General features: G+C 33.2%; 1 protein-coding gene and 1 long non-coding RNA gene across 3 annotated transcripts in view; one reads left to right on the top strand and one right to left on the bottom strand.

Annotated features, from left to right (window-relative positions):
- The window catches only part of LOC128990359 (uncharacterized), a 28,112-nt gene extending 14,499 nt beyond the window's left edge, over nt 1-13,613 (top strand). Inside the window, exons 4-5 of one of the 2 annotated variants that reach the window (XM_054412705.1) lie at nt 12,481-13,095; nt 13,132-13,613. In XM_054412705.1, the coding sequence (XP_054268680.1) occupies nt 12,481-13,095; nt 13,132-13,226 (710 nt within the window). In that variant the 3' untranslated portion in view covers nt 13,227-13,613. Of the gene's footprint in view, nt 1-12,480 lie in introns of both variants that reach the window. The other variant, XM_054412704.1, reaches the window with a different exon arrangement.
- Nucleotides 13,614-17,293: 3,680 nt separating this feature from the next.
- LOC128991067 (uncharacterized) lies at nt 17,294-18,272 on the bottom strand. The gene is made up of 2 exons (XR_008490591.1): nt 18,163-18,272; nt 17,294-17,711 (listed from the first exon to the last, which is right to left on the bottom strand). It is a non-coding gene; the product is annotated as an uncharacterized LOC128991067 (long non-coding RNA).
- Between the last annotated feature and the right edge of the window lie 1,859 nt (nt 18,273-20,131).

Raw genomic sequence — 20,131 nt, 5'->3', positions numbered from 1 at the left:
AAAATGAATGGCAAATTAATACCTAATTTAAATGACAAAACTAAATATATTTTACATTATAAAGCATTACAAAAATATGAGGAATTGGGTTTGGTTGCTACAAAATACCATAGAATTTTAAAATTTAGACAGTCCAAATGGCTTGCACCCTATATTAATTTTAATATTGAAAAACGCAAATGTGCTAAAAATGATTTCGAAAAAGACTTTTACAAATTGTTAAATAATAGTCTCTTTGGTCGAACAATTATGAATCAACGCAAGTTTCGTGACATATATCTCAAGGATGAGTCACTATTAACTAAATATGTTACTAATCCAAGGTTCGACTGTAGCAAAAAGTTCGATAACAATTTACATGCTATACATTTAAATAAATTAGTTGTAAAGTTTAATAAACCTATATATTTAGGAATGACAATTTTGGATATTAGTAAAGTAATAATGTATGATTTTCACTATAATTATATGTCAAAATTTAAGAACAAAAGATTTCTTATGACAGATACAGATTCTTTAATGTATTCTATAGTTACAGAGGACTTTTACAAGGAAATAGAATGTGACTTGCACTATTTTGATACCTCTGGATATAGTAAAGACCATTTCTTATACTCTGATAAAAATAAAAAAGTCACTGGCAAGTTTAAAGACGAATTAGATGGTGATATTATGTATGAATATTGTGGTTTAAGACCAAAGTTATATTCTTATATTCCTCTAAAATGGTTAAATGAAGAAGACAAGCAAGCTTTAGAGGTGAAGAAAGCTAAAGGAGCTGATGGTGCCACAGTTAAACATCTCCTCAGACATCAACATTATTTGAACTGCCTTGCAACTGGGCAAGATTACTATGAGAATGTGACAAGGATAAAATCTACAAATCATCATCTTCAAACCTTGACCATGAACAAGAAAGTACTATCATTTGACGATGACAAGAGGTTTATTCTAGAAGATAGCATCAATACTCTTGCACTTGGTCATTATAAAATTGATGTTCAATAAATTGTATGTGTAGATATATTTAATGATGCAAAATAAATGCAAATGTAAAAAAACTTCAGTCTTTTATTTATTTACCCTTACCATCCTCTTGATAGAATTGATCAAACATAAATCTATATTTGCCATTATTCTTTGACCTTTCTTTGTCTATTACAAAAAAGCTATATTTAGTTTTATCCCAACATTGATGACAGAGATTTTTAAATTGTTCAAATGAAAAGTCATTACCAACATGATTGTGATATACATGTTTTAAATTTAAATCATCTTGTTTGAATAATATTAGGAAATTTACATTATCACGTAAATGTTTGTGTACTTTGCTGTAAGATTGACACAGGTAAAAACAGTTAATATTTTTATGTCGACCCATTGAGAAAAATTGTGTAATATTTAGACTATTTATGTCATCAAATACAACAACTGACTGTGATTCGACATCATTTGGTGTGATTTCACAGTCAGTAAACGTGTGTAATTTCACTTCGTCACACAAACTAAATATTTCAATTATTTTTTTATATTTTTCTTGTTCTAAAGATTTTGATATTAAATATAAGTTTGTAAATTTTAATCCTTCCTTTTTCACAATTAAATTGTAAATTACAACCGTCTTCCCACTTCCACTTGGACCACAAATAACACATCGAATATTGGTAGGAAATAGACCCAACTTCTTTGGTATATTTTCTTTAGTATGTACTATTTTAAATTTATGTTTTTGTTGAATAAAAGACATTTTTTTATATAATAAAAATGGTAAAAAATGATAATAAGAAAACATGTAAAAAAGGCAAAGGTTTATTCTTAAAGCCTTACGGGGGTCGAGGGTTATTGAATACTCTTATAAATAACCTTCCATTTAATTTGAAAATACCAACATATCAATACTGTGGACCTGGAACGAATATTCGTGAGAATTTAGCTAAAAATGTACCTCCAAAAAATAAGTTAGACTCTTATTGTAAAGAGCATGACATATTCTACATGAATAATCCCGATACCGCTGCTCGGAACAAAGCAGACATGAGATTAGCAGACTTAGCTTGGACTAGAGTAACGGCAAATGACGCAAATCTTGCTGAAAGAGCTGCAGCTTATGCGGTGACAAATTTGATGAAGGCAAAAGCAAAAATGGGAATGGGATTAAAATTTAATAAAAAAGATGGACAACTACCAGCTGTTAGAGGCCGCAAAAGACGTGCCTCACTTCCGGGGGGTGTACCTAAAAAACGAGCTAAAAAATCTAACACCAAGAGTAAAAGAGTGCGGAATAGTTAATTTAGACAGTTCATCTGGCACACACTGGACGGCATATCGTAAAAATAAAGATGTTGTAATTTATTTTGACCCATTTGGAATCCAGCCTCCGAAAGAAGTAATTAAATATTTTGAGGGACATAAAATCTTCTATACAACCGATCAAATACAAGATTTAAATAGTTCTATTTGTGGAATTTTATGTTTATCATTCATAAAAAATTTTTGTTTATAAAAATGGATTCATTTACTATAACGTTTTCGGGTACAGAGCCAGAGCTAAAGTCAGTGTTCTTTCCTCCCATAGAATTAAATGATGATTATGTAATTGGATTAGTAGATTTTCAAAGTTATAATTCTATATTTAATGTTAAAAAACCACTAAATACTTTAACATATTACAAAGTAGAGAAAAAAACATTACCAAAGGGAGAGATCTTAGTTGATGATTTAAACCAGTTATTAGATGGTAAACTTAAAGTTATAATACATAAAAATGGAGAAGCATTAATTAATACTAAAGTTAAACTTTTATTCAAAGGGCTTATTCCAAAATTAAATCAACTTAAAGGCAACAAATTAACCATTGGAGAAGGTGATGATGTTTTCTATTATGACCACAAAGCTCCAGTTACAATAGAAATTTCTGAAGGAACATATGAGGTGGTTGAGCTTGCAAAGGAAATTCAAAAACAAATCCCAGACTTTTTCCTTACAGCTAATAATAAAACTATGAAAGCGACATTACTTTCTAGCCACGTGTTTGATTTTACAAAACCATGTTTAGGGTCTGTTTTATTGGGATTTAAAGGCGTTTCTACTCCTGGTGTTCAGTTTGAATCTACAAATAAAATAAACATTAATAATGTAAATGTGATTAGAGTAAAATGTAATATTGCAAACGGGTCCTATTTAAATGGAAACAAATCACACACCATACATAGCTTTTATCCAGAAGCTCCTCCTGGCTACAAAATTATTGAAGTTCCAAGAAATATTATATATTTTCCTGTAAATAAGAGAAGTTTAGATGTTGTCAGTATTACATTTGCCGATCAGCACGACAAGGCAATTGACTTTAACGGAGAAGAAACTACAATTACTTGTCATATAAAAAAGATATGAGAATTTATAAGAATTTATCTATAAGTGTACAAAATGCTAGGTTCCTACGATCAATAGGACTAAAGTTAAAATTTTCTATTAATAAAAATGGAAGATTTTCTAGACGTTACAGGGAAATCCCAATTCGACGATAGTGTGGTTAAAATTACAAATCACTCCTATGTTCCCCACAACACTTTGGCAATAAATAATTCTGATGAAATTCGAATATGTATTAATAATCAAGATTTGCTAACTCTCCCATGTAGGAGTTATCTGTATATTAAGGGAGAAATTGAAAATCATGATAAAGGTCATTTTATAAATAATGCATTTGCGTTCTTATTTGATGAAATTAGATATGAAGTCGCAGGTAAAGAAATAGACATTGTAAGAAACCCAGGAATTTCTAGTCTTATGAAAATATTGAGCTCTTACAATAAAACTACTAAATTGTCAAATGTGGCATTTGATTCTGACACGAATTTAAAAGAGTTCCATAAAGGTGGCAAGTTTAGTACATGTTTGCCATTAGAGCTGTTAATGGGTGTGTTCGAGGATTTTAATAAGGTATTAGTAAATGTCAAACAAGAATTGGTGTTGAAAAGATCCAAAAATGATTTGAATTGTATATTAACAACCACTAGTGCTCCAGCCAGTGGTGCTGCTGATACAATTCCTAAAATTACACTTAACTCAATTCAATGGGTAATGCCACATGTGATACCATCAGATGGGGAGAAGTTACAATTACAAAAGATGTTACTGCAAAATAAAAATTTGCAAATTGCATTTAGAAGCTTAGAGTTGCATGAACTTCCATCATATCCCAATACTACAAGACATACATGGTCAGTAAAGACATCTTCAAGTTTGGAGAAGCCTAGGTATATTATATTTGGTTTCCAAACAGCTAGGGATAATAGTGCACGAAAAAGAACTGATGAATTTGATCACTGTAAGTTAAAAAATCTCAAAGTATTTCTAAACTCTGAATATTATCCTTATAGTGATTTAAATCTCGACTTTGAAAATGGAGATGTCTCTAAAGCTTATGAGATGTTTATGAGGTTTAGAGAGACTTACTATAATACTATCCCAGATCCTATGATTAGTAGGGCTGAGTTTATGAAGAAATATCCACTAATTGTAATAGACTGTTCTAGACAGAACGAAACAGTGAAGGAAGGAATTGTTGATATTAAATTAGAGATTGAAACTGCAGAAAATGTACCAGCAAATACATCTGCATATTGTTTGATAATACATGATAAAGTGTTTGAGTACAATCCTTTGTCAAATGAGATAAATAAAATGTAAATAAAAGATGAAAAACATTCAACAAGAATTGATTGACTCTGCAAATCAAATAAGAGAGAAATATAGAGCTTTAAAACGTGGCAAGTTTCTAGAGGCTGAAGAGAGGTTCCAAACATTCCAACCTTTAATAGAGCCATTACAAGAATTAAAAAAAATCGCATCAGAGAGGCCTCGAATGGAGATTCTCCCAATGACTCCATCTAGAATACCAATAATGCCAAGATTACAACCATTACAAACACACACCCCACAGAAATTAGATTTTGGTCTTTTAGCATCAGACTATTTAGGAAATTACCTAAGTAAAAGTAGTATGACAGACACTACATATGGTATTAGACGAGAAGCAAATAAATTTTTTATTGGAAATAAAGAAGTTGATATTGCCAATGATGATGTTACAGTTGCAAATAAAACCTACAAGGGAAGAAAAGGTTTGTGGGAATTGTTAACTTTAAAAGAACCTGAGGATTATACTCAGGTTGATTTGCAAAATTATAAAGAGATTTTGGAAGCTACAAATGGACATTTAAAGAGTTACAAAGATGGTGCACCAATTTCAAGTAATAGACATACTAAATATCTTAATATAATTAAACCTCTATTTAGATCTGTTGGTGAAGGTTTGAGGGAAGTGACTGGTAATAAAATAGACTATATTTATTGGGATGATCCTAATGAGCTTGTAGATAGATTAAGACTTCTTTGGCTAAGTCGCCAAGCCGGTAACTCAGGAGTGGATAATGAAATAGATTCCATTATTGAGGAATTGAGAGAAAGTGGAATTATTTATTAAATAAAAATATGTTTATAGATAAATTTTATCGTTTATATAATCCATATAATAAGCCTGCAGAACCCAGGGCTAGTAGTGAACCTACTTTAAATTTACAAGACGATAGTTGGAATTGTTTAAACCGTAAAATTGGTAATGTTAAAGATGGGGAGTTTGTAGATGATGTATCAACTTTGGGGCAGACATTAACTAGAAAAGGTGATGTATTTTTACAAGGTAAAACTAAATATGAGTTTTTAGAATCTAAGAATAAAAATTGGAATGCTAAAAAACAGAAAATTACTAATGTGGAAAAGGGTGAAAGTTTAGATGATGTGCCCACTTTACAACAGACTTTAATACGAAAAGATGGTAAATTTGTACAAGACAATAATAATTATGAATTTTTAGAATCAGAAAATGGTGTCTGGAATGCTAAGAAACGGAAAATTACTAATGTAGAAAAGGGTCAAAGTTTAAATGATGTGCCCACTTTACAACAGACTTTAATACGAAAAGAAGATGGTAAATTTGTACAAAACGATAATAATTATGAATTTTTAGAATCAGAGAATGGTGTTTGGAATGCTAAGAAACAGAAACTTAGCAATTTGATGGAAGGTACAGATAGTAAAGATGCTGTGAATGTTTCTCAAGTTCCAAAAATGGAAGCAGGCTATTGGAATTTTAATAATAAAAGGTTAGTACGTGTTAAACCTGCCATTGATGACACTGACTGTGTTACAAAAGAACAGACTATAACTTATAATAAAAAACTATATTGTTTTGATGCCAGAAATCTATTTATAAGAAATCTACCAGAAGGGGAACATTCGGATGACATTTGTCTAATGTCACAAGCTATGCGTTATGATGGATCAAAATTTGTGTGTGGAGAAAAAAATTTTAATTTGATGGAATACAATCCTGATTTATTAGTTGCTGACCCCACATCTTTGAGTGGATTTAAGTTTATAGATAATAGACCATATATACCAGAAAACTATGTATTTAAAAGAATGGAAGATAATCTATTGATTGGGGCTAATGGTGATGTATTTAGAGTTACAGGAAAGGATGATGTTATAAAAAATGAATGAAATTGCATACGAACTTCATAAGCCTGCAAGAAAGAATTTCATTAGAAGGTATTTTAAAGTATTGGGTATAAACGAAACTATACAAATAGATTTAATTGATATGCAAAACTATGCTAGAGAAAATTCTGGCAATAAATATATTTTAACTTTAATAGATACATTTTCTAAAAAAGCTTATGCTGCTCCACTAAAGAATAAGACAGGGTTAGTGGTTACAGAAGCCATTAAAACCATTCTACCAAAGGGGGTTAAAAACATTCAATCTGACAATGGAAAAGAATTTTTTAATCAATATTTTAGCAAACTAATGAAAAAATTAAATATTAATCACTATCACACATTTTCTACAACTAAGGCTGCAATTGTGGAGAGGTTCCAGAGAACTTTAAAGAATTGGTTATATAGGGAATTTAGTGCTCAGGGGAGTTATAAATGGTTGGATTTACTTCCAAAGTTAATTCGAAAATATAATAATAAGGTGCATAGATCTATAGGAATGAAGCCTAACCAAGTGAATATTAAGAATAGTAAATATGTGCATGAGAGGTTGACTTCTAAAGTAGTGCAAGTTAAGAAGCCAAGATATAAGGTAGGTGATAGCGTAAGGATTTCCAAGTATAAACATGTTTTTAGTAAAGGATATACTCCGAATTGGACAGGTGAGCTATTTACAATAGTAGAAGTTAAGAATACAAAGCCTGTGACTTATATCTTGAAAGATGAAAATGGTAATATAATCAGAGGAGGCTTCTATACAGAGGAGTTGTTAAAGACCAAGTATAAGGACATGTATTTGGTAGAGAAGGTAATTAGGAGAAAGGGTGATTTGTTGTATGTCAAATGGCTTGGGTTCCCAAGTAGCCAGAATTCATGGATTTCCACAAAAGATACCATTTCACCGCGTCACCACTAGAGACGAGATGTGGGAGCATGGGTCGAGAGCAAGAAGCCTGGAGCATACCCACACCATGAGCCGGGAGCACGCCCGAGTCCCCGTGCAAATCACTGTCAAGTTGATGATTTTGAGAATATACATGTGGATGGATGTGGATTTGAAATAGTAATAGAGTTATACAATGGTATTGAACATATATATATAGGCTTGTATAGGCCAAGAGCTGGATTTTTAAAAAAGTGGTCAAAAAAAGCTCACCATTTCCAGACGTGTTTTTCGGTATTAAAAAAGTAAAAAAATTATATATGGGTGTATAGGTCGAGAGCTGGGTCCTTAAGAAAAGTGGCCAAAAAAAGCTCCTGGGGCTTCGGACATTTTTTTCGCCGAAAATTTTAAAAGTTCTGGGCCAAAAAACGCCCCAAGTGACGTTAAACCGGCATATTGCCTCTACTGATGGAAATAACCGGCAAAACCTTTAACCATCCACTGGCTCGCTAGTCGCTACCCCAGGTCGGTCGGTAGCCGGGTAGCCCATCAATGGAACCCGTTAAGGCTCGCCCCTACCTCTCGCCACAAAAGAGACAAGAATTTTGCCTTGTTCCACACGCCTTTGATTGTTTGAGGCGGGAAAACTATTTGTGTGCTACGGCCCGCGCAACACAGGATATTTTTTTCGTATTAGTTGGCCTTTTTCCAAGATGACCGTGACCGTTAACTTATTTTATGGACTCCCTTGGAGAATAATTCAAAACTACAAAGAACATTTCTAATCCCACAGTATACTAGCTATTTAAATTATAAACACTTTGGTGTTTAAAAAATATTTTTGGACGATAAATTTTGCAGCTTTTTGAAATCATCCAAGATGGCCGCTTGCCTCCAAGGACTCAACAATAGGCCTAATTGTGCGACTATTAAGCAATAACTTCCCACCTTACGCTTGCGAATTAGTACGGTACATATTTGTATCCACAGTTGCCATGACGACTATTAAGACGACCAAAGATTACATTGACATTTAGGTATTTAATCTGTAGAATAGTAATTGTTAAGTAATCTGGAAGACAACTAATAAAAATGAAGTGCGAAAGATGGGTTATGAGAGTGCTCAATGCCTGAAGCATAATCCATTTGTTTGAGGTGCGGATTTCCAAGCTTGTAGAACAAATAAATATCACAAAGTAGAAGGGCAGGAGTGAAAGTGACTGAAGTGACGGGATACCCGGGTGGATTTTCAGTGACTGGATTCCAGTGGTATGCGGTAAAATATATAGTGACTGGCTTAGCAGCACAAATTTTACGTGACTGGCTTTCCCATGCAAATGCGGTGGTGACTGCATTAGCATAGCATTTTTTACGTAATTATATTTTAGTATTTTTAAGAAAAAAAGAGATATATACGTTCAGATATGTCTAAGCTTAAGATATTTACCAACATATATTATATATATATCATAGTCTTGAAATATATTGGGGGGTGCAACTGACTGACTTCCAGTGTATATTTTATGTGACTGGCTTCCCGGGCGCGGCCGTGTATATATATATATATATATATATATATATATATATATATATATATATATATATAAATATATATATATATACCCCCGCCGCAGCAAACCTGCAGACTAAGCGAATTTCCATTTGACTGATTGGATTTACACTGAACTGTCTACTTAAAAATATAGCATTTATTCCCGATTTAAATAGAATTAGTTTAACAAGTACTTAGGTTTGCTGCATCAGGGAGGGTAAAACTGTTTTTTTTTGTAAAATGTTAATAGTTAGTAAGAAATAAAAACATTTTCCAAATTTGATCAAAATATGTTCATAAACAAGCAAACTACAACAGTTTACTCATTCTCAATAAGAATAACATGGGAATTTTAAATTTACAATTTTTTGGAATTTTCTCCGTAACCATTAGGCGCATAATAACGCTTCAATATACTAAATTATTTGTTTTTTTAAGCTCTAAAAAATGGTTTGGAAATAAATTGCTAAATTTTATGTTTTTTGGGTCAAAAATGGGAAAAACCTATTTTTACCCCATAAAACCCCCCGTAAACACCCGTTCCCATGGTCCGATCATGCTGGATCGCGAACTCGTTTGAATAAACGTAGGTTTACACGTTTGTACCAAATTTCATCAAAATCGGATCATTTTTGCTCGAGTTATCGTGCTGACGGACACATATATATATATATACTAGCTGTAACCCGCGGGCTTTGCCCCGTTTAACTTCTTAATTTTCAAGATTATCTCGTTCGCATGGCTCAATCACGTCCTGGTTGAAGTTTGTTCGCTGCGCTCACTCACCTTTAGGTTGGAGCTCGTTCGCTACGCTCACTCACCTTTAGGTTGGAGCTCGTTCGCTGCGCTCACTTGCCTTTAGGTTAGCTCGTTCGCTACGCTAACTCGCCTCCAGGTTGAAGTTCGTTCGCTACGCTCACTCACCTTTTGGTTGCAAATTAGCTGTTGTCATAAATGTAAAAGAAATAATAGTGCTGCACCCTGTTGGTAATCCTTGTAACTTTAATACAAGTAATACAAGTATTTTGTTTATAGTATTGAACATCATAGAACAGAACCAACTTGTTTAATTGAAACAGCTGTTAAGATTCATTAATTCCATTTCTCATAAGGTTAACATGGGAAATTCCAGAGCCACTGGGGCGGAGCCCAAAAGGATTTTTGAAATAAGAATATGCCTATATGTTAATCGGGAATGTGAGCTATCATCATGCCAAATTTCAGCCCAATCCGACCAGTATCTTTCGCGTTCACTTGTCACAAACATACATCCATACATCCATACATCCATACATCCAAACTTTCTCATTTATAATATTAGTAGGATTAGTAGGATATATATATATATATCTATATATATGAATTTGAACGGATGGTGTTTTAGGCCTCTAGGGACCTCAAAACGAAAAAAAAAATCGGTCCCGCGTCCAGGTCTTACCATGAGTACTACGGTAATAGCTTATTCCCTATATGGGAAATTCGCTAAAATGCATTCTTATCACAAAATTAAGTTATAAATGTCTAAAAAAAACTGATCAGTGAAGTTAAGAGAAAATCATATTATAACAAAATAAGAAGCAAAATTTTAAGGCCGCTGAGGAGATTCGAACTTGCGATCTCAAATAATAATCGTTATTGCCTTTTAATAATGCAGGTATCGCATAGGTTTACCATGAAAATGATTCATTTGCAGGATATAGAAATTATTGAGCAGAGCGTAGCAAAGCTCTTATATCATTGACTTTAACTTCTCTTATCATACACTCCTGCTTTTGATTAATAGCATTGAGCATAATTTACTACAAAATGAATAACCATAAGGGTTGCCAGAATTAGGCGAATGCACCATATTGCGTTTGGATTCTGTAAATAACTTTTTCAGTATTTTATGTGAGCAAGACGTGCCATTAATGTAGTCTTTGAATATGCACTGCAATTCCTATTTGCAGTCTACAAATAGGAATTCCATTAAGGTGAACCAAATATAACACTCATGCATATGTAATCTTTGCTCATAGTTTCGATACTGCAATTAGAGAATTCTTTGACATGAACCCGACGTATCATTTGACGTACTTTGAATACTGCACATAGACATCCCATATAAGTGAAGCAGAAGTAGGCCTAAGCCAACCATTGACTTCGGATACTGCAATTCGGCATTTTATCTAAATGAACGAAATAAATGGACAATTGATTTAGGATACTGCAAGTAGATTATTCATTTACATGCACCATTGAGTTTGGATACTACAAGTAAACAATCCGTCTACGTGAACCGGACGTACCATTGACTTTAGAATCTGTAAATAGGCATTACATTTATGCGAACCGAATATATCATTGACATTGAATTAATATGCTGGCTCCGCTCAATATTGCAAGCAGACAACTGCATTGTACACCTAGTTGTATATTGGCATGATTTTAATCAAATGATATTGTTTATAGGCATCTACCGTAAATACCGTCACATAATAAATTAAAAGCCCCGCAGTATATTCTTGTCATTTTAGCGAATTTCCCATATAGGGAATAAGCTATTACCGTAGTACTCATGGTAAGACCTGGACGCGGGACCGATTTTTCGTTTTGAGGTCCCTAGAGACCAAAAACACCATCCGTTCAAATTCATATATATATATATATATATATATATATATATATTTATATATATGTGTCCGTCAGCACGATAACTCGAGCAAAAATGATCCGATTTTGATTAAATTTGGTACAAACGTGTAAACGTACGTTTATTCGAACGAGTTCGCGATCCAGCATAATCGGACCATGGGAACGGGGGTTTACGGGGGGGTTTATGGGGTAAAAATGGGTTTTTCCCATTTTTGACCCAAAAACATAAAATTTAGCAATTTCTTTTCAAACCATTTTGTAGAGCTTAAAAAAACAAATAATTTAGTATATTGAAGCGTTTTTATGCGCCTAATGGTTACGGAGAAAATTCCAAAAAATAGTAAATTTAAAATTCCCATGTTATTCTTATGGAGAATAAGTAAACTGTTGTAGTTTGCTTGTTTGTGAACATATTTTGATCAAATGTGGAAAATGTTTTTATTTCTTACTAACTATTCACATTTTACAAAAAAAAAAAAAACAAACAGTTTTACCCTCCCTGATGCAGCAAACCTAAGTACTTGGTAAACTAATTCTATTTAAATCAAGAATAAATGTTATATTTTTCAGTAGACATTTCAGTGTAAATCCAATCAGTCAAATGGAAATTCGCTTAGTCTGCAGGTTTGCTGCGGCGGGGGTATTATATTTGTTGGCATTGAAATCCCAACAAATGTTAATCACTAGAAGCCGTTAGAACATCTGCTTCACAGATGCTACGATAATCACTATATCTATTCATTAACGTAAATTCTTAAATAAAGATTATTGTAACCGTTGCTTCTGGCTAAATAAGCAACGTACAACATATTATCAACGATCTTTCATAAATTTTTCTCTTTTATAGACAATTATGAAATTGCAAGAAACAAAAGAGAAAACAAGACAACACCACTTCCACTGACGTCTACCTCTACTACTGACTCTAAAACTGTCAACACAACAATATTAAACAACTCTACTAAAACTACACCGAACGTAACCGACCAATCAAATAAAGAGAACACTACTCAAAAAGTCGCAGTAGATCAAGAACCAAAAGAGGAAGAGCTGGACTTCAAACTGTCCAACAGCTTTGTAGACTATATACAAGCGGAAGCGGAACGAAACAACATGAAAGCCTCTCTAGGTCTGTGTAGAAGAGTGCAGAACATCTCTACTCCACAGTTAAACCTCACTTTGTTCCCTGTGGAGCAAGCCCAGGAGATCATTTCTTGCATCAACGACATTCTGAAGAAACAAACCAAAAAACATCTCTGCATCGAGTTGAATCCTGAGATGACTGCGTTCTTGGAGTGGCTCATTCTGACTGGGGAGTCTAAAGAGAGGAGAAAACAGATAAAGATCAAGTCTTACCACGATGACTTCCTGTTTCCGTCTACTTGTGGGAGTATGCAGTACTTGGAGGTGCTTTCTCGTCCACCCATGGCTCCTCCTGATCACGTTTCTCCTGGTCCTGGAGGTCCTCCACCTGCTGCATATAGTGTAGCAGGTGGAGGAAAACCACCAACTGAGGAAATTCTTACTACTTGTGGCCCAGTACTGGCGTCTGGAAAATCTGACGCTAAAACTAAGAAAACTGACAAAAACTAAGATCTTGGCTGTTAACTATTTAATTGTTTCTAGCTGCAGGAGTATATTGATCGGTTATGTGGAGTTGTAGGTAAAACTAAAACCTTCTATATTTAAAAATTGTTTCGTAATGGTAGATTACCCGTGTATACAAATTGCAGAGTACATAATAGAAGGCAACAAAATGTCATATATACGATGTTCATTATCCATTGAGAAAACAGTGAGACCTATTTGAAAATAGATTACCCGTGTATACAAATTGCAGAGTACATATTAGAAGGCAACAAAATTGTCATGTATCCGATGTCCATTATCCATTGAGAAAACAGTGACCTATTTAAAAATACTGAATAAGTTCGAGAAATGTGCAGTTACAATTAACAGTTACCATTAAAAATTATTTGTGTTGGCCTTTTGTTCATTTTAGTTGATACCGTGTCACTAGAGTACTTTCCATCCATGGTGATAATGTACCAAAACAGCCGAAACAACCTACCTATTGCATTTTAAGGGAATGTTTTTGTTTGGTATGTTCAATGGCTCAATAACTATTAACAATTCAAAATTCAAACAGTTGTTTTTATTTGAGGATAAAACACAATCAGTTTCATGTAGTGGTACATAACTAATTATTTCCTTTTACAATATTTTATCATCGGCTTATTGGTTTATTGATGTTTTGCAATCTTTTGATAATAAGCTGTATATTTTTATGTTGTGTCTGGTGTTTTTACTTATTACAAAGTTAAAATATATTGATTTAAAGTTTATTGAATTCAGTTACGTTACAAAGATAAAGTTGTAGTACTAATAATAACATTATAATTAAAATTTACATTTAATGTTGTGAATATACTCATTTACAAAAACTTTTTTGGATAATCGTAAAATATAGTTTGACTAAAAGTAATTCTTGCACTTGGTTATGAGTTGCTTGAAATGTAGCATTTCTGTATGTACCGGAACGAACTGATAAATGCAAGGTAATATTTTCCACCACAAATGCTATAGGTGAACATTAATGTTAGTCAGCGATATCTCCACCAATATTTGTTTTAAGGGTCCACTAACCCAATATTAACAAGCAACTTACAAAATGATGTTTCCCATCTATCTCTTAATTTCCAAAATTGTAGCTAACCTAAATATAAAATCAAAATAAAAGATAGACAAATGATGAGACCTTTTTCGTAAATAGTGTACACAAAGTAAAATATTCAGTAGATAAATTACCAAAGGGTGTCCCCGAAATCCCTATTGGCCTAATAAGGTGTTATTCCTGTACTAAAACAAACTATAATATCACGTGAAAAATGTCCAAATATTCGTTTTGCCGCCGTGTTTTTCTTTTCATATTTTTTTAAACGCAAATGCTTATTTTAAGAAAGAAGAAGTTTATTTTTATAAATTCTTACTTAGAGTTATATTGTTTTGTTCTAAATAAAAATACCAATTTCTGTTATTGTTGACATCTCTACTTATGAGTAACCAAATTTTATATCAAACTAATTTAATATTGAAATATCATGAACAGTTAATGCTGACAAAACCTATGTTATTATTTAGTACATACTAACATCACTAAAATTAAAATTAAAATCTTGTTCAATATAATTGTAACATATTTATATTTTCATCAAATGTCCACCCTTACAGCTATATTACGCATAAATGGTGTATACATTAGTGTTAAATTATGAAACAAATTGTGATTGGTTAAATTACAGTAAAAATAGCATCCGGCCTTCAAAATAAGCTTTTGTGTGGTAACTAATCGATGTATTTGAACGTTATGTATTTGAAAACGTTTATATACTTTTATAAAGGGTATTTTGTATGTGATTTTCTCACTTAATCATGTGTTTCCTAAATAATAAAACGAAAATTGGAATTTCTCCATTGGCTAGCAAAAACACGGTGACATGTTTTACTTAAAACACAAACTGGCTCAGGACCGGCTGGTCTGTAAGCTATAGCATGAATGGAAAGCTCATTAGGATTAAATCGCACTTTGAATGAAATCTCATTTTCTCCTTCCATTGAAGTTAAACAAGTCTTCCCCTTCGGTGGTCGCTGACACAGCTCACTCGCGCTAATCCGATCAGACTTGTCACATAAGACTTATTACAGTTTACGAGACGAGTCATTTGAGGTTATTTTAAGTCATTGGAGAAGTGCCATTCCCTCTTTGGGAAGCAATTTCATATAATATAGGCTAAATGGGTATAAACTTTTTTTAAATCTCTGTAGTAACCATATCATCCTATTTAGTGTTCTGAAGGCTGTTGGCTAGATCCTGAGAAATGTCATATGTTTTGCCAAACTGTAGTTAGTTTGATTTCAATACACACGTTGCTGGGCCGAAGAAGCTCTTCTTCTTCCTAAGGGGCAAACGTTTTTTTTTTACTTCACATCATAAAAAATTTAGTTTTATTTACACCCAATGTCAAATAATGGAGTTTGTTATGAAACTTGTAAAATTAACTCACAAAAGGTTATTGTATTAAATCTTGATAACCGTTATTGATCTTGAGTGTGGCTTGATAAAGTTATCATAAAATTGTGATATCATTAAAATTGTTTGTGTTATTTTTCCTTCCTAAGATAGTGTCTGATTAAAAACAATTATTATCAATTATCAATCATTGAGATGAGGATGCTACCTATTTTAACTCAAATATGAGTAAAGGATAAGTGAATAATGGAGTGAGATGATTCGTGTAGCTTTGTTAGGTCTACTGACTAAGATCAGCTGTTTCATTAGTCAGGATCATCTATTTAAACCCCAATGACCAGAAACAGCTGGGTCTAGTTGCGAACCACGAATACTTGAACAGAACCGGTGTGGATCTTAAACATAAACAAATGACGTTGCTGGCCCGAAGATAAACACCATTTAACACTTCTGAAATGGAATTGTCAAAATCATATGTAAATGCTATTATATAGTATAGGATTCGGGCCAGTAACATCATTTATTTATGTGTATGATCCATACCGGTTCTGTTCAAGTATTCGTTCTTTTGAACAATCAAAAAGCTACCTTTCTCTGGCTCGAACTGGTGACATTTTGATCCAGGCAAGTACTATAACCACTCGCCTACCCAGCGTGTAATATGATGGAACCATAATAAGACTTTCCTGGTTTGACTAAACGTTCCCAAATTTGCGATTTTTTATGTTGAGCGAGTTTATCTATATATAATAAAATTTAGGTGGTGTCTGTCTGTCTGTCTGGGCAGCTGTCACAACTAAAATACTAAACCGATACAACCAAATTTAAGCACAAAGATGGTCCAAGCATCTAGGAATGTCATAGGCCTATTCACTTCCCTGAGTTCCTCTCGGGCTACGCCCCTTGGATGACCAAAGTTTTGAGGTGAGGTTTTCAAAAGTAAATTGGTCTAGATAAATAAAGGAGAAAAAGAAAATTAAGAATACAAATTTAATTCGGCCTTTTTCAAACCAGCTCCGTTTTGTTAAGTTAAAAATTATAGTTCCACTTCCACCCTAATTCGGATCAATTTTCCATTTGTTCTGGTTAATTGATGGTTTCATCGATAACCAGTGATACCAATCTGTCCACACATCAAACCACCAATATCTGTCAAACTGTTATGGAAGCTGTAAAGCCTCAAATGTACGGTTGAAATGTGTGAGTGATGTGTTTTATTTATTAGCGTCAGAGGATGCAACTGTCATTGTTTTGTCAAGCTCGCTCAACATAAATCATGAGTTTTGCTGTTTTGTTTGTAAATATTCTGTTTACATAGTTGTTGGGTGCAGTTATAGCTGTTTTCTAGGCTAATATCATAGATCGTTGTACTACTGTTCAAAGTAAATGCTAATAGAATATTTCGTCGTCAACTTTGACTTTGCCAAAACTAAAAGAGAACGACTGAAAACTATAAAGCCTTTTTTTCTATAGTATAGTCAAAACTATTAAATAAATATCCATAGAACCACACTCAGTAACAGGTTAATTCAACTTTATTTTCTACTTTGTAAGCAACTGGCTACAACTAGTTTACATACGTCTACTTTAAGGTTCAAGGTAATTCAAGATTATAACATATTACTCTGAATCAGTTGACAATCAGAATCACTTTATTCATATAATGTTATCTAGCTTAGTAATCATGCAGTTGTAGTAGTGACCGTTCTAACCGTTTGCACCCTCCTATCGCTTTTATTTGTACGAGTGTTCTGATTCCGTTGTCGTTTTATCTTCAGTCGTATTTGTTTCCTTCTACTCTGGTTATTTCTTCTATTGGTTGTCTGGGTTCCTTGGCTGCTAGTTGCTGTAGTTCTCTGACCGTCTATTGTAATCGTTATGGTTTGTCCGTTTCGAGTTGCACCAGTGTTTTGGGTGTTTACAGCAGGGTTTTGGCTATTGTTTCTGTTGTTTTTGTTGTTTCTATTCGTACGTTTGGCTTGCAGAACGTTTGACAACACTTCCAAATTCGGTGCAGCATAGCCCTCGGTCGAATGAAGTTCGAGGAGCTGAAATTAATATCAATTTATTGAAATTTGTCTTTTACAATGAACAATCATAAGAAGTATAAAGAGAGTTAATTAACCACTGAACATTTTACGAGGCCTACCAAGGGTTTTAATTTAATATTTCAGTAGTTATCCCTACCGTACGGTTATAATATATAGCTCTGATGTTTAGTGAATATTTAAAGAATCCATATTATTAGAAGTTTTTGTTAAGCTTTAAGTTTTGACGATCTATTGATTTTGTATTCATTGTTCTCAAGCTGATTGCCATTATTTTCAAGGAACCAACATTTTGTCTTCATCTTGACCCCGTATAGCGGCTAGTAGCTTGTAAAATAAAAGAATAATTACCTACTACCATAATGCGAATTAATTTACCAGTTTTTGTTGTTCAAATATTAAATGTAGGAATACTGTCTATGAAATTGTTTCAATGTGATTATCAACATACCATACAAAGCAGTAATAACCCGCCACTTATGAAAACTGACTTCATTTTAATGGTTGTGAACTACCACCAGAGTAGGCCTACTCTCCTTGACTTTGACACGACTGTTGTTTTGACCTAGATTTGAAATTCAGATTTTCTGTTACGAAGACTTTACGCTTTTCAATCGCTTGTCACTTATGTTTCAGCCACTTTTCATGCCTATCTTGTAGAACCGAGAAAATTGTGAACATTCTTTCCAGGAAAGACTTAAAAGTCAACCTCTTTTAACGCTATTGTATCATGAAAGGTTTAAGAAAATATAAAAATAAAATGCTTAATGTCAGATAGTTATGGGTTTTAGTAATATTTTTATGGATATATTGTGGCCAAATTTGGCATATTTATCTAATATAATCCCATACTTAAATTTTTTTTCAAAAAGGTGTCCCCTTCCTGTAAAAGCATACAAATTAAAATTTGCTTAATCTATTTTAGGTTTGCTTCGGCGGGGGTGGAAATATTTTCTTCTATTTATTTACTATTCACCCGCGTAGCTGTATAAACCCCTTTAAAAATACTCAATCATTTATATTAAAAATAATTATACCGTATCACTTTAACTCACTTATAATAGAACTCAGAAAACATCTTTTAAAAAATTTGCAGACCTATGTAGGTGTCTACAATGTCAAAATATACCTAAATACGTCAAAATAATTTGAAGACTGGTTGGAATTATTGATTTCACATGTTTCACTCGGCAATGACTATAAATTGAAAGACGTTTTAATTTCAAGATATCACTCGACATCACATTTTTTAAAGACATTAAATGTTACATAGGGCTATTAATGTTAGTAAATTTTACGAAAATAATATTTAAATGATTTCCAATAGTTTGTACTGTGATCAGAACCCCTGCTCTGTATTCCATGCTCCTAACAAGTATAGTTTCAATCATGTTTTATTAACCAGAAAGTGAAGGGATGTTTTTACATAATATTACGGTACATGGACCTGTTTACGGTTAAGGAAGCATCTCGTCGTAGTGTGTAAACATAATAACCGATTTATTATATCTCTTTTCCTACAGTTACCTAACAATGTACATGTTCTCTCACTGATTTGAGAAAGCAAAGTGGCCAATTCGCTCATCAGTGAGACAATGTTAACATTGTCTCACTCTAATTACTTTGTCTCACTCCAGATTTGCAACGTGAAGGCACGAAATAGTGAGCGCGTAACATGCAGGCAACGGCGTATGCGCGCGAAATACTTTGGCAGCACTGGCTTTAAATCAGCTGATCAGCTGTTGTACTGTTGTATTTGTCACTTCACATTAAATGTTATATTAAAAGTTCACTTCTGTGTAAAAATAGGTTATGTTTCTTCACAAATTTATTTGTTTTATGGTAACTGTAGGAAAAGTATAATGTGCAACTCTAGTTCAAAGTACAATTGCCTCACTAGAGAAACCATTCCTCACTCGCCTACGGCTCGTGAGTAAGGGTTTCTCTCGAGTGAGTCAATTGCTCACTTTTCTCACTAGTTGCACAAATAACTATTTCTTAACTGTCTAGACTAGACTATCTAAGAATATCGCTGGAAAGATTTTGTAAGCATTGGTCAACTGATCAAGCATAAAGAAACATTTTATTTTGTTATCATAACAGAGTGAGCAATCGTCATAAAACAGAACACAATATTAAATTTTATTTTTAACAATGAATAAAAAAGAAAGGCATGATTAGCTCCTCCTAAATTCTACTTCGGTACCTACTAAGTTTTTTAGAAGCTTTTATAACATAATTTTCCTAAAAATTGTTTTTTCCCTAGTAGTTAAGATTGACGATTGTACAAAATTAGGTACTTACTATTTTTTAGAAGGGTAAGCAAGGTAAGACGAAAAGTCACCTAGAATTTGAATCAAACTCGTTTCACATTACACCAGCAACCTTGAGATTTCAGAGAGAGCCCCTATCCTAACCTA

This window comes from Macrosteles quadrilineatus, unplaced genomic scaffold, assembly GCF_028750875.1.
Source record: "Macrosteles quadrilineatus isolate MER2022 unplaced genomic scaffold, UCM_ALF_1.0 Scaffold_3__2_contigs__length_128488019, whole genome shotgun sequence".
Lineage (NCBI taxonomy): Eukaryota > Metazoa > Arthropoda > Insecta > Hemiptera > Cicadellidae > Macrosteles > Macrosteles quadrilineatus.
This window is presented reverse-complemented; position numbering and strand designations above follow the sequence as displayed.